The 12,640-nt window shown below is 42.9% G+C and overlaps 1 protein-coding gene across 1 annotated transcript in view; it reads right to left on the bottom strand.

The window, feature by feature from the left end:
* Positions 1-481: 481 nt before the first annotated feature.
* The window catches only part of LOC106572854 (adenosine receptor A1), a 21,984-nt gene continuing 9,825 nt past the window's right edge, over positions 482-12,640 (bottom strand). The window contains exons 2-5 of the mRNA XM_082962245.1: positions 6,975-7,085; positions 6,631-6,733; positions 5,602-5,679; positions 482-1,871 (exon numbers count right to left, since the gene is read on the bottom strand). Coding sequence (XP_082818371.1) covers positions 1,359-1,871; positions 5,602-5,679; positions 6,631-6,733; positions 6,975-7,085 — 805 coding nt within the window. The 3' untranslated portion in view covers positions 482-1,358. The remainder of the gene's footprint in view (positions 1,872-5,601; positions 5,680-6,630; positions 6,734-6,974; positions 7,086-12,640) is intronic.

The following is a 12,640-nucleotide window of genomic DNA, read 5'->3' as shown; positions in this document are numbered from 1 at the left end:
GAGAGTAGAGGGGAGAGGAGAGTAGAGGGGAGAGGAGAGGAGTAGAGGGGAGAGGTGTAGAGGGGAGATGAGAGGAGTAGAGGGGAGATGAGAGGAGTGGAGGGGAGAGGAGAGGTGTAGAGGGGAGAGGAGAGGTGTAGAGGGGAGAGGAGAGGAGTAGAGGGTAGAGGAGAGGTGTAGAGGGGAGAGGAGAGGAGTAGAGGGGAGAGGTGTAGAGGGGAGATGAGAGGTGTAGAGGGGAGAAGAGAGGAGTAGAGGGGAGAGGAGAGGTGTAGAGAGGAGAGGTGTAGAGGGGAGAGGAGAGGAGTAGAGGGGAGGTGTAGAGCAGGGTGGGGAGGTGTAGAGAGGAGAGGGGAGGTGTAGAGGGGAGAGATGTAGAGGGGAGAGGAGAGTAGATGGGAGAGGAGAGGAGTAGAGGGGAGAAGAGACCTCCACTGTGCTACTTGTGCCTTAAGACCCTGAATCAAGAGGTGAGCGTTCATTCACATCTGCCACTACATTTAATTCAAATGTACATCAGTACATTCATATAAAGCCTTTGTTAGCTTAAATCAGTACAGTTTAATAAACAGCAGGAAGATGAACCTTATCGTTTGATAACTGCAACATCTGGAACTCTTTTAAGTCACATGTTCATTCAGTTTTATAACGTTTGATAATCTGACACTGATTAACCTCACCATCAGTGCTCGATTTTGCACTTTTTTTAAATGAGAATCCTCCCAACTGTCAGTTCCTCTCTAGTTTCACAATGCTAAAAAGGCCAACTGTCAGTTACAGCTTAGTGCCTTCAGTTCAGTTAGCTACTAAGATGTCTCATTATCAAAGAGACTTACATTATTGCACGTTTTTGATTACACTTTTTTACCGTATAAACCCTAATAATAATTCTCCGTGTTTTTACCGTATAAACCCTAATAATAATTCTCAGTGTTTTTACCGTATAAACCCATAATACTCATTTTCAATGTTTTTTTTTCCCCCTCTGCCTCAAACTCAAACACAACCTCCACATGAATGTTAAAATTTGATTCCACAGTCTGTAAGATGGATCCTTATGCTGCAAGTCGCCTAACACTGCTCCAGAATCCGTCCATTCGGTAGGTACCATGTCACACTCCTTTCAAAGTAGCATACACAAACATCCAGTCACATCCAGGTGAAGGTGCAAGGTACGAAAAGTAAACTGATGAAACGTTTCTCACACTCCTCCTCCATTGGTTGCTAAACATTCGGGAACGACTACTATCAGGATGCCTCTGACTCCTGTCAACAACCTCTAGTCATCTTCAAAAACAAAGGAACTCAATAGGTTTCTGAACACGTCAATGTAGAAACTCCCTTTCTTCCGGGGATAGTTAGATATTGTTGTGCTCCATCGGCGGTTTCTGCTGTGGTGCGGCATCATCGTGAGAATGTGGCAGCTGGTGCTTAACCATCTGCTCTAGTGGAAGCTGCTGCCCTTCTTGTGATGGCGACGGAGCTGGCGGTGAGTCCCCGATTGGATTAGGATTCCCGTTCCCATTCTGGTTCTCCTTCCTATCCTTCTCACTAGCCTGGTTCAAAATGGCGGGTACATCCTTACAACAGAAGTACTGCTTCCAGATCTTCAGGAAAGCGTCGCGAAACTTCTTGATGCGGAAGGCGTAGACGATGGGGTTGACGGCTGAGTTGCCGTGCGTGAGCAATATGGCGATGTAGATCAGGAACAGCGGTTTGTCGCAGGTCGGACAGAACAACGTGATGCAGTTGATGATGTGGAGGGGAAGCCAGCTGATGGCGAACAGGAAGAGGACCAGGGCCAGCGACTTGGCCAGTTTCAGTTCCTTGTCGTAGTACTTGTTGGGGTCGGTGTGGCTGATGGTGCAAGCCTGTAAAGAATAAATATTACCTTGATTTAGTATTCTTGTTATTTTAAATGAATAATCATTACGATAGGTATTTTACCCAGATACTCAGGGAAATAATTCCCCCTGCTATAGATGGTAGTGTAGATGGTAGTCTGTTATAGATGGTAGTGTAGGTGGTAGTCTGTTATAGATGGTAGTGTAGGTGGTAGTCTGTTATAGATGGTAATGTAGGTGGTAGTCTGTTATAGATGGCAGTGTAGGTGGTAGTCTGTTATAGATGGTAGTGTAGGTGGTAGTCTGTTATAGATCGTAGTGTAGGTGGTAGTCTGTTATAGATGGTAGTGTAGGTGGTAGTCTGTTATAGATGGTAGTGTAGGTGCTAGTCTGTTATAGATGGTAGTGTACAGTGGGGAAAAAAAGTATTTAGTCAGCCACCAATTGTGCAAGTTCTCCCACTTAAAAAGATGAGAGAGGCCTGTAATTTTCATCATAGGTACACGTCAACTATGTCAGACAAAATGAGAAAAAAAATCCAGAAAATCACATTGTAGGATTTTTTATGAATTTATTTGTAAATTATGGTGGAAAATAAGTAGTTGGTCACCTACATCAAGCAAGATATCTGGCTATCACAGACCTGTAACTTCTTCTTTAAGAGGCTCCTCTGTCCTCCACTCGTTACCTGTATTAATGGCACCTATTTGAACTTGTTATCAGTATTAAAGACACCTGTCCACAACCTCAAACAGTCACACTCCAAACTCCACTATGGCCAAGACCAAAGAGCACCAGAAACAACATTGTAGACCTGCACCAGGCTGGGAAGTCTGAATCTGCAATAGGTAAGCAGCTTGGTTTGAAGAAATCAACTGTGGGAGCAATTATTAGGAAATGGAAGACATACAAGACCACTGATAATCTCCCTCGATCTGGGGCTCCACTTAAGATCTCACCCCGTGGGGTCAAAATGATCACAAGAACGGTGAGCAAAAATCCCAGAAGCACACGGGGGTACCTAGTGAATGACCTGCAGAGAGCTGGGACCAAAGTAACAAAGCCTATCATCAGTAACACACTATGCCGGCAGGGACTCAAATCCTGCAATGCCAGACGTGTCCCCCTGCTTAAGCCAGTACATGTCCAGGCCCATCTGAAGTTTGCTAGAGAGCATTTGGATGATCCAGAAGAGGATTGGGAGAATGTCATATGGTCAGATGAAACCAAAATAGAACTTTTTGGTAAAAACTCAACTCGTCGTGGTTGGACGACAAAGAATGCTGAGTTGCATCCAAAGAACACCATACCTACTGTGAAGAATGGGGGTGGAAACATCATGCTTTGGGGCTGTTTTTCTGCAAAGGGATCAGGACGACTGATCCGTGTAAAGGAAAGAATGGGGCCATGTATCGTGAGATTTTGAGTGAAAACCTCCATCAGCAAGGGCATTGAAGATGAAACGTGGCTGGGTCTTTCAGCATGACAATGATCCCAAACACACCGCCCGGGCAACGAAGGAGTGGCTTCGTAAGAAGCATTTCAAGGTCCTGGAGTGGCCTAGCCAGTCTCCAGATCTCAACCCCATAGAAAATCTTTGGAGGGAGTTGAAAGTCCGTGTTGCCCAGCGACAGCCCCAAAACATCACTGCTCTAGAGGAGATCTGCATGGAGGAATGGGCCAAAATACCAGCAACAGTGTGTGAAAACCTTGTGAAGACTTACAGAAAACGTTTGACCTGTGTCATTGCCAACAAAGGGTATATAATAAAGTATTGAGATAAACTTTTGTTATTGACCAAATACTTATTTTCCACCATATTTTGCAAATAAATTCATTAAAAATCCTACAATGTGATTTTCTGGATTTTTTTTTCTCATTTTGTCTGTCATAGTTGAAGTGTACCTATGATGACAATTACAGGCCTCTCTCATCTTTTTAAGTGGGACAACTTGCACAACTGGTGGCTGACTAAATACTTTTTTGCCCCACTGTAGGTGGTAGTCTGTTATAGATGGTATTGTAGGTGGTAGTCTGTTATAGATGGTAGTGTAGGTGCTAGTCTGTTATAGATGGTAGTGTAGGTGGTAGTCTGTTATAGATGGTAGTGTAGGTGGTAGTCTGTTATAGATGGTAGTGTAGGTGGTAGTCTGTTATAGATGGTAGTGTAGGTGCTAGTCTGTTATAGATGGTAGTGTAGGTGGTAGTCTGTTATTGATGGTAGTGTAGGTGGTAGTCTGTTATAGATGGTAGTGTAGGTGGTAGTCTGTTATAGATGGTAGTGTAGGTGCTAGTCTGTTATAGATGGTAGTGTAGGTGCTAGTCTGTTATAGATGGTAGTGTAGGTGCTAGTCTGTTATAGATGGTAGTGTAGGTGCTAGTCTGTTATAGATGGTAGTGTAGGTGCTAGTCTGTTATAGATGGTACTGTAGGTGCTAGTCTGTTATAGATGGTAGTGTAGGTGCTAGTCTGTTATAGATGGTAGTGTAGGTGGTAGTCTGTTATAGATGGTAGTGTAGGTGCTAGTCTGTTATAGATGGTAGTGTAGGTGCTAGTCTGTTATAGATGGTACTGTAGGTGCTAGTCTGTTATAGATGGTAGTGTAGGTGCTAGTCTGTTATAGATGGTAGTGTAGGTGGTAGTCTGTTATAGATGGTAGTGTAGGTGGTAGTCTGTTATAGATGGTACTGTAGGTGCTAGTCTGTTATAGATGGTAGTGTAGGTGCTAGTCTGTTATAGATGGTAGTGTAGGTGGTAGTCTGTTATAGATGGTAGTGTAGGTGGTAGTCTGTTATAGATGGTAGTGTAGATGCTAGTCTGTTATAGATGGTAGTGTAGGTGGTAGTCTGTTATAGATGGTAGTGTAGGTGGTAGTCTGTTATAGATGGTAGTGTAGGTGGTAGTCTGTTATAGATGGTAGTGTAGGTGGTAGTCTGTTATAGATGGTAGTGTAGGTGGTAGTATGTTATAGATGGTAGTGTAGGTGGTAGTCTGTTATAGATGGTAGTGTAGGTGGTAGTCTGTTCCCCCTGTTATAGATGGTAGTGTAGGTGGTAGTCTGTTATAGATGGTAGTGTAGGTGGTAGTCTGTTATAGATGGTAGTGTAGGTGCTAGTCTGTTATAGATGGTAGTGTAGGTGCTACTCTGTTATAGATGGTAGTGTAGGTGCTACTCTGTTATAGATGGTAGTGTAGGTGGTAGTCTGTTATAGATGGTAGTGTAGGTGCTAGTCTGTTATAGATGGTAGTGTAGGTGGTAGTCTGTTATAGATGGTAGTGTAGGTGGTAGTCTGTTATAGATGGTAGTGTAGGTGGTAGTCTGTTCCCCCTGTTATAGATGGTAGTGTAGGTGGTAGTCTGTTATAGATGGTAGTGTAGGTGGTAGTCTGTTATAGATGGTAGTGGAGGTGGTAGTCTGTTATAGATGGTAGTGTAGGTGCTAGTCTGTTATAGATGGTAGTGTAGGTGCTACTCTGTTATAGATGGTAGTGTAGGTGCTACTCTGTTATAGATGGTAGTGTAGGTGGTAGTCTGTTATAGATGGTAGTGTAGGTGCTAGTCTGTTATAGATGGTAGTGTAGGTGGTAGTCTGTTATAGATGGTAGTGTAGGTGGTAGTCTGTTATAGATGGTAGTGTAGTTGCTAGTCTGATGCTGCTCTTGCCAACTCCTTAAGGAATTGTCCTGTTTGGCGAGATAGTACAAACAGATGTGGGGCCAGGCTACATAGATGGGAGAAGGAGGGATGGTCACCTCACCTTCTTGTTGAGCTGCTTGTGGATCATGTAGAAGATCTCTGTGTAGATGACCAGCATAAAGAGTAAAGGAGGCAACACCTGAAGTGGAAACATCATCCGGTCCTGGTCAGCTCCAGTACCACTTTTTACTCACTCATTAGTTGAACTACATAACTACTTAACAACAATGTATAAATGCTTTCTGTTCAGTTCAACAAACAACATCAGATGCCCTGACCTCCATTCTTATGAACATAAGATACACAACATGAAGAGACATGTTATATTACCCAGCTGATATACTACATAAAGAGATATGTTATATTACCCAGCTGATATACTACATAAAGAGATATGTTATATTACCCAGCTGATATACTACATAAAGAGATATGTTATATTACCCAGCTGATATACTACATAAACAGAGATGTTATACTACCCAGCTGATATACTACATAAACAGAGATGTTATACTACCCAGCTGATATACTACATAAACAGAGATGTTATACTACCCAGCTGATATACTACATAAAGAGAGATGTTATATTACCCAGCTGATATACTACATAAAGAGAGATGTTATAATACCCAGCTGATATACTACATATAGAGAGATGTTATAATACCCAGCTGATATACTACATAAAGAGAGATGTTATATTACCCAGCTGATATACTACATAAAGAGATATGTTATATTACCCAGCTGATATACTACATAAAGAGAGATGTTATATTACCCAGCTGATATACTACATAAAGAGATATGTTATATTACCCAGCTGATATACTACATAAAGAGATATGTTATATTACCCAGCTGATATACTACATAAAGAGAGATGTTATATTACCCAGCTGATATACTACATAAAGAGAGATGTTACATTACCCAGCTGATATACTACATATAGAGAGATGTTATATTACCCAGCTGATATACTACATAAAGAGACATGTTATATTACCCAGCTGATATACTACATATAGAGAGATGTTATAATACCCAGCTGATATACTACATAAAGAGAGATGTTACAATACCCAGCCAAAGAAGTTGAAGTAGACCATGTAGTCCATACTGATTACGTTCTCAAACTGACAGGTGATGATGAGATCCTCGTTCAGGGAACCGTTCTGCTGCAGCCTGCAGGGATGGAGGGGGGTTACTCACTTCTAATTGGGTATATTATAGATACATAGTATCAATAGCTGAATTAGAAGAGCTGAATTATTAGACAATTCTTATTACAAATACATTGGGGAGCCTGAAATGGTCAAAAGTAGTGCACTTTCATAAGGAAATAGTAAGCTATTTCGGACACAGCCAATGTCAAACTGCAATTAACAAACAACACAAAACTAATTTAAAATACATAGCTACCTACCTCCAGAGGTTGTTCCAGCCCAGCATGGGGGTCAAGCCCACGATGAAGGCAACAGTCCAACACACCACCACCGCCACGGCCGCTCGCTGCTTTGTCACCACACGCTTATAGCTGTAGAGATAGAGAAAAACCAGGCGGTTAGGGAGTTAGTCACCTCTACCGTAACACAAGGAGTTAGTCACCTCTACCGTAACACAAGGAGTTAGTCACCTCTACCGTAACACAAGGAGTTAGTCACCTCTACCGTAACACAAGGAGTTAGTCACCTCTACCGTAACACAAGGAGTTAGTCACCTCTACCATAACACATGGAGTTAGTCACCTCTACCGTAACACAAGGAGTTAGTCACCTCTACCATAACACATGGAGTTAGTCACCTCTACCATAACACAAGAAGTTAGTCACCTCTACCGTAACACAAGAAGTTAGTCACCTCTACCGTAACACAAGGAGTTAGTAAACTCTACCATAACACAAGGATTTAGTCATCTCTACCGTAACACAAGGAGTTAGTCACCTCTACCATAACACATGGAGTTAGTCACCTCTAACATAACACAAGAAGTTAGTCACCTCTACCGTAACACAGGAAGTTAGTCACCTCTACCGTAACACAGGAAGTTAGTCACCTCTACCGTAACACAAGGAGTTAGTCACCTCTACTGTAACACAAGGAGTTAGTCACCTCTATCATAACACAAGGAGTTAGTCACCTCTACTGTAACACAAGGAGTTAGTCACCTCTACCGTGACACAAGGAGTTAGTCACCTCTACCATAACACATGGAGTTAGTCACCTCTACCATAACACAAGAAGTTAGTCACCTCTACCATAACACAAGGAGTTAGTCACCTCTACCATAACACAAAGAGTTAGTCACCTCTACCGTAACACAAGAAGTTAGTCACCTCTACCGTAACACAAGGAGTTAGTCACCTCTACCGTAACACAAGGAGTTAGTCATCTCTACCGTAACACAAGAAGTTAGTCACCTCTACCGTAACACAAGGAGTTAGTCACCTCTACCGTAACACAAGGAGTTAGTAAACTCTACCATAACACAAGGATTTAGTCATCTCTACCGTAACACAAGGAGTTAGTCACCTCTACCATAACACATGGAGTTAGTCACCTCTACCATAACACAAGAAGTTAGTCACCTCTACTGTAACACAAGGAGTTAGTCACGTCTTCCATAACACAAGGAGTTAGTCACCTCTACCGTAACACAAGGAGTTAGTCACCTCTACCGTAACACAAGGAGTTAGTCACCTGTACCGTAACACAAGAAGTTAGTCACCTCTACCGTAACACAAGGAGTTAGTCACCTCTACCGTAACACAAGGAGTTAGTAAACTCTACCATAACACAAGGATTTAGTCATCTCTACCGTAACACAAGGAGTTAGTCACCTCTACCATAACACATGGAGTTAGTCACCTCTACCATAACACAAGAAGTTAGTCACCTCTACTGTAACACAAGGAGTTAGTCACGTCTTCCATAACACAAGGAGTTAGTCACCTCTACCGTAACACAAGGAGTTAGTCACCTCTACCGTAACACAAGGAGTTAGTCACCTGTACCGTAACACAAGGAGTTAGTCACCTCTACCGTAACACAAGGAGTTAGTCACCTCTACCGTAACACAAGGAGTTAGTCACCTCTACCGTAACACAAGGAGTTAGTCACCTCTACCATAACACAAGGAGTTAGTCACCTCTACCGTAACACAAGGAGTTAGTCACCTCTACCGTAACACATGGAGTTAGTCACCTCTACCATAACACAAGGAGTTAGTCACCTCTACCATAACACAAGGAGTTAGTCACCTCTACCGTAACACAAGGAGTTAGTCACCTCTACCGTAACACAAGGAGTTAGTCACCTCTACCATAACACAAGGAGTTAGTCACCTCTACCATAACACAAGGAGTTAGTCACCTCTACCGTAACACAAGGAGTTAGTCACCTCTACCGTAACACAAGGAGTTAGTCACGTCTACCACACAAGGAGTTAGTCACCTCTACCGTAACACAAGGAGTTAGTCACCTCTACTTTAACACAAGGAGTTAGTCACCTCTACCATAACACAAGGAGTTAGTCACCTCTACTATAACACAAGGAGTTAGTCACCTCTACCATAACACAAGGAGTTAGTCACCTCTACCGTAACACAAGGAGTTAGTCACCTCTACCATAACACAAGGAGTTAGTCACCTCTACCGTAACACAAGGAGTTAGTCACCTCTACTGTAACACAAGGAGTTAGTCACCTCTACCGTAACACAAGGAGTTAGTCACCTCTACTGTAACACAAGGAGTTAGTCACCTCTACCATAACACAAGGAGTTAGTCACCTCTACCATAACACAAGGAGTTAGTCTTCTCTACTATAACACAAGGAGTTAGTCACCTCTACCGTAACACAAGGAGTTAGTCACCTCTACCGTAACACAAGGAGTTAGTCACCTCTACTTTAACACAAGGAGTTAGTCACCTCTACCATAACACAAGGAGTTAGTCACCTCTACTATAACACAAGGAGTTAGTCACCTCTACCATAACACAAGGAGTTAGTCACCTCTACCGTAACACAAGGAGTTAGTCACCTCTACCGTAACACAAGGAGTTAGTCACCTCTACCGTAACACAAGGAGTTAGTCACTTCTACCGTAACACAAGGAGTTAGCCACCTCTACCGTAACACAAGGAGTTAGTCACCTCTACCATAACACAAGGAGTTAGTCACCTCTACCGTAACACAAGGAGTTAGTCACATCTACCATAACACAAGGAGTTAGTTCTCCACACACCTATAGCTGCAAGACAAAGTAAGAATCACACAAATGTTTGTGTAAATCTCACTTGGACTTAAAAAAACATTGACAATTACCGAAATGTTGGCAACAAGAGTACAATGTCAGTTTTGGGGCTGTAACTCCCTGCACCACAAACAAGAAAAGCATGGTAGTGGACATGTTAAACCTGTCCCTCCCACCTCTCCTTCCCTCCCTCCCTCCCTCCCTCCCCCTCCCTCCCTCCCTCCCTCCCCCCTCCCTCCTCCCTCCCTCCCTCCCTCCCTCCCAGCACTGCGATCCAGGATTATTTTTTTATTTTCACTCGAAGCAATGATGGTGATTCATGGTTTCTAAAAATTGACTACAACTCAATATCCTCAGACAGTAAGGTACTAATGTATCCTCCAATCTGACTACATCTCAATATCCTCAGACAGTAAGGTATTAATGTATCCTCCAAACTGTGTGCTGAACAGAGACAGACTGCAGTGATTCTTCATTCAGTAGGCAGCACAATAGTTTAAGATTTGAAGATCCCTTTATTGGTGAATTGCACACAAGGTTCAACCGAAATTTGACTTCCGCTTTTAACCCAACCCCTCTGAAAGACACACATACGTACATACACACACATGCAGTATACTGTATACACACACACACACACACACACACACACACACACACACACACACACACACACACACACACACACACACACACACACACACACACACACACACACACACACACACACACACACACACACACACCCATACTGTACATACATACCAGGGGTTGGAAACGGTTCAGGGAACAGAACTGAAAACTGGAATATAATGACAGTTTTCAAGGAACATAATCACAACCGGGAACGAAAGTGAACTATACCGTTCCGGAACAGAACTGTTTAATAACGTTGTTTTACGTTCCAGGCAAAGAATAGCCAGGCAACAAAGCGCCTATTCAAAGCCCTCCCTCTGTCAATCAGAATCTTCTTCCAGAGTCTGCCTGACAGCTAACAATCTTTGCCAGTATGTACAGTTGAAGTCGTAAGTTTACATACACCTTAGCCAAATACATTTCAACTCAGTTTTTCACGATTCCTGACATTTAATCCTAATACAAATTCCCTGTCTTAGGTCAGTTAGGATCACTACTTTATTTTAAGAATGTGAAATGTCAGAATAATAGTAGAGAGAATGATTTATTTCAGCTTTTATTTCTTTCATCACATTTCCAGTGAGTCAGAAGTTTACATATACTCAATTAGTATTTGGTAGCATTGCCTTTAAATAGTTTAACTTGGGTCAAACGTTTTGGGTAGCCTTCCACAAGCTTCCCACAATAAGTTGTGTGAATCTTGGCTCATTCCTCCTGACAGAGCTGGTGTAACTGAGTCAGGTTTGTAGGCCTCTTTGCTCGCACACGCTTTTTCAGTTCTGCCCACAAATGTTCTATTGGATTGAGGTCAGGGCTTTGTGATGGCCACTCCAATACCTTGACTTTGTTGTCCTTAAGCCATTTTCCACAACTTTGACAAAGTATGCTTGGGGTCATTGTCCATTTGGAAGACCCATTTGCCACCATGCTTCAACTTCCTGACTGATGTCTTGAGAATTTGCTTCAATATATCCACATAATTTTCCTCCTCTTGACGCTATCTATTTTGTGATGTGCACCAGTCCCTCCTGCAGCAAAGCACCCCCACAACATGATGCTGCCACCCCCACACTTCATGGTTGGGATAGTGTTCTTTGGCTTGCAAGCCTCCCCCTTTTTCCTCCAAACATTATGATGGTCATTATGGCCAAACAGTTTTATTTTTGTTTCATCAGACCAGAGGACATTTCTCCAAAAAGTACGATCTTTGTCCCCATGTGCATTTGCAAACCATAGTCTGACTTTTTTATGGTGGTTTTGGAGCAGTGGCTTCTTCCTTGTTGAGCGGCCTTTCAGGTTATGTCGATATAGGACTTGTTTACTGTGGATATAGATACTTTTGTACCTGTTTCCTCCAGCATCTTCACAAGGTCCTTTGCTGGTGTTCTGGGATAGATTTGCACTTTTTGCACCACGGTACGTTCATCTCTAGGAGACAGAATGCGTCTCCTTCCTGAGCGGTATGACGGCTGCGTGGTCCCATGGTGTTTATACATGCGTACTATTGTTTGTACAGATGAACGTGGTACCTTCAGGCATTTGAAAATTGCTCCCAAGGATGAACCAGACTTGTGACGGTCTACAATTATTTTTCTGAGGTCTTGGCTGATTTCTTTTGAATTTCCCATGATGTCAAGCAAAGAGGCACTGAGTTTGAAGGTAGGCCTTGAAATACATCCACAGGTACACCTCCAATTGACTCAAAGGATGTGAATTAGCCTATGAGAAGCTTCTAAAGCCATGACATCATTTTCTGGAATTTTCCAAGCTGTTTAAAGGCACAGTCAACTTAGTGTATGTAAACTTCTGACCCACTGGAATTTTTAATGACTCCAACCTAAGTGTATGTAAACTTCCGACATCAACTGTATGTGTGTAGGCAATCTGCCCCTCCCCCTCCGAAGCATAGCGGTAACCTACTGACGTTACAAGCCCCTCCCCCTCCAAAGCATAGCTGTAACCTACTGACGTTACAAGCCCCTCCCCCTCCGAAGCATAGCCGTAACCTACTGACGTTACAAGCCCCTCCCCCTCCAAAGCATAGCCGTAACCTACTGACGTTACAAGCCCCTCCCCCTCAAAAGCATAGCTGTAACCTACTGACGTTACAAGCCCCTCCCCCTCCGAAGCATAGCTGTAACCTACTGACGTTACAAGCCCCTCCCCCTCCAAAGCATAGCCGTAACCTACTGACGTTACAAG

This window comes from Salmo salar, chromosome 15, assembly GCF_965601325.2.
Source record: "Salmo salar chromosome 15, fSalSal1, whole genome shotgun sequence".
NCBI classification, from domain to species: domain Eukaryota; kingdom Metazoa; phylum Chordata; class Actinopteri; order Salmoniformes; family Salmonidae; genus Salmo; species Salmo salar.
This window is presented reverse-complemented; position numbering and strand designations above follow the sequence as displayed.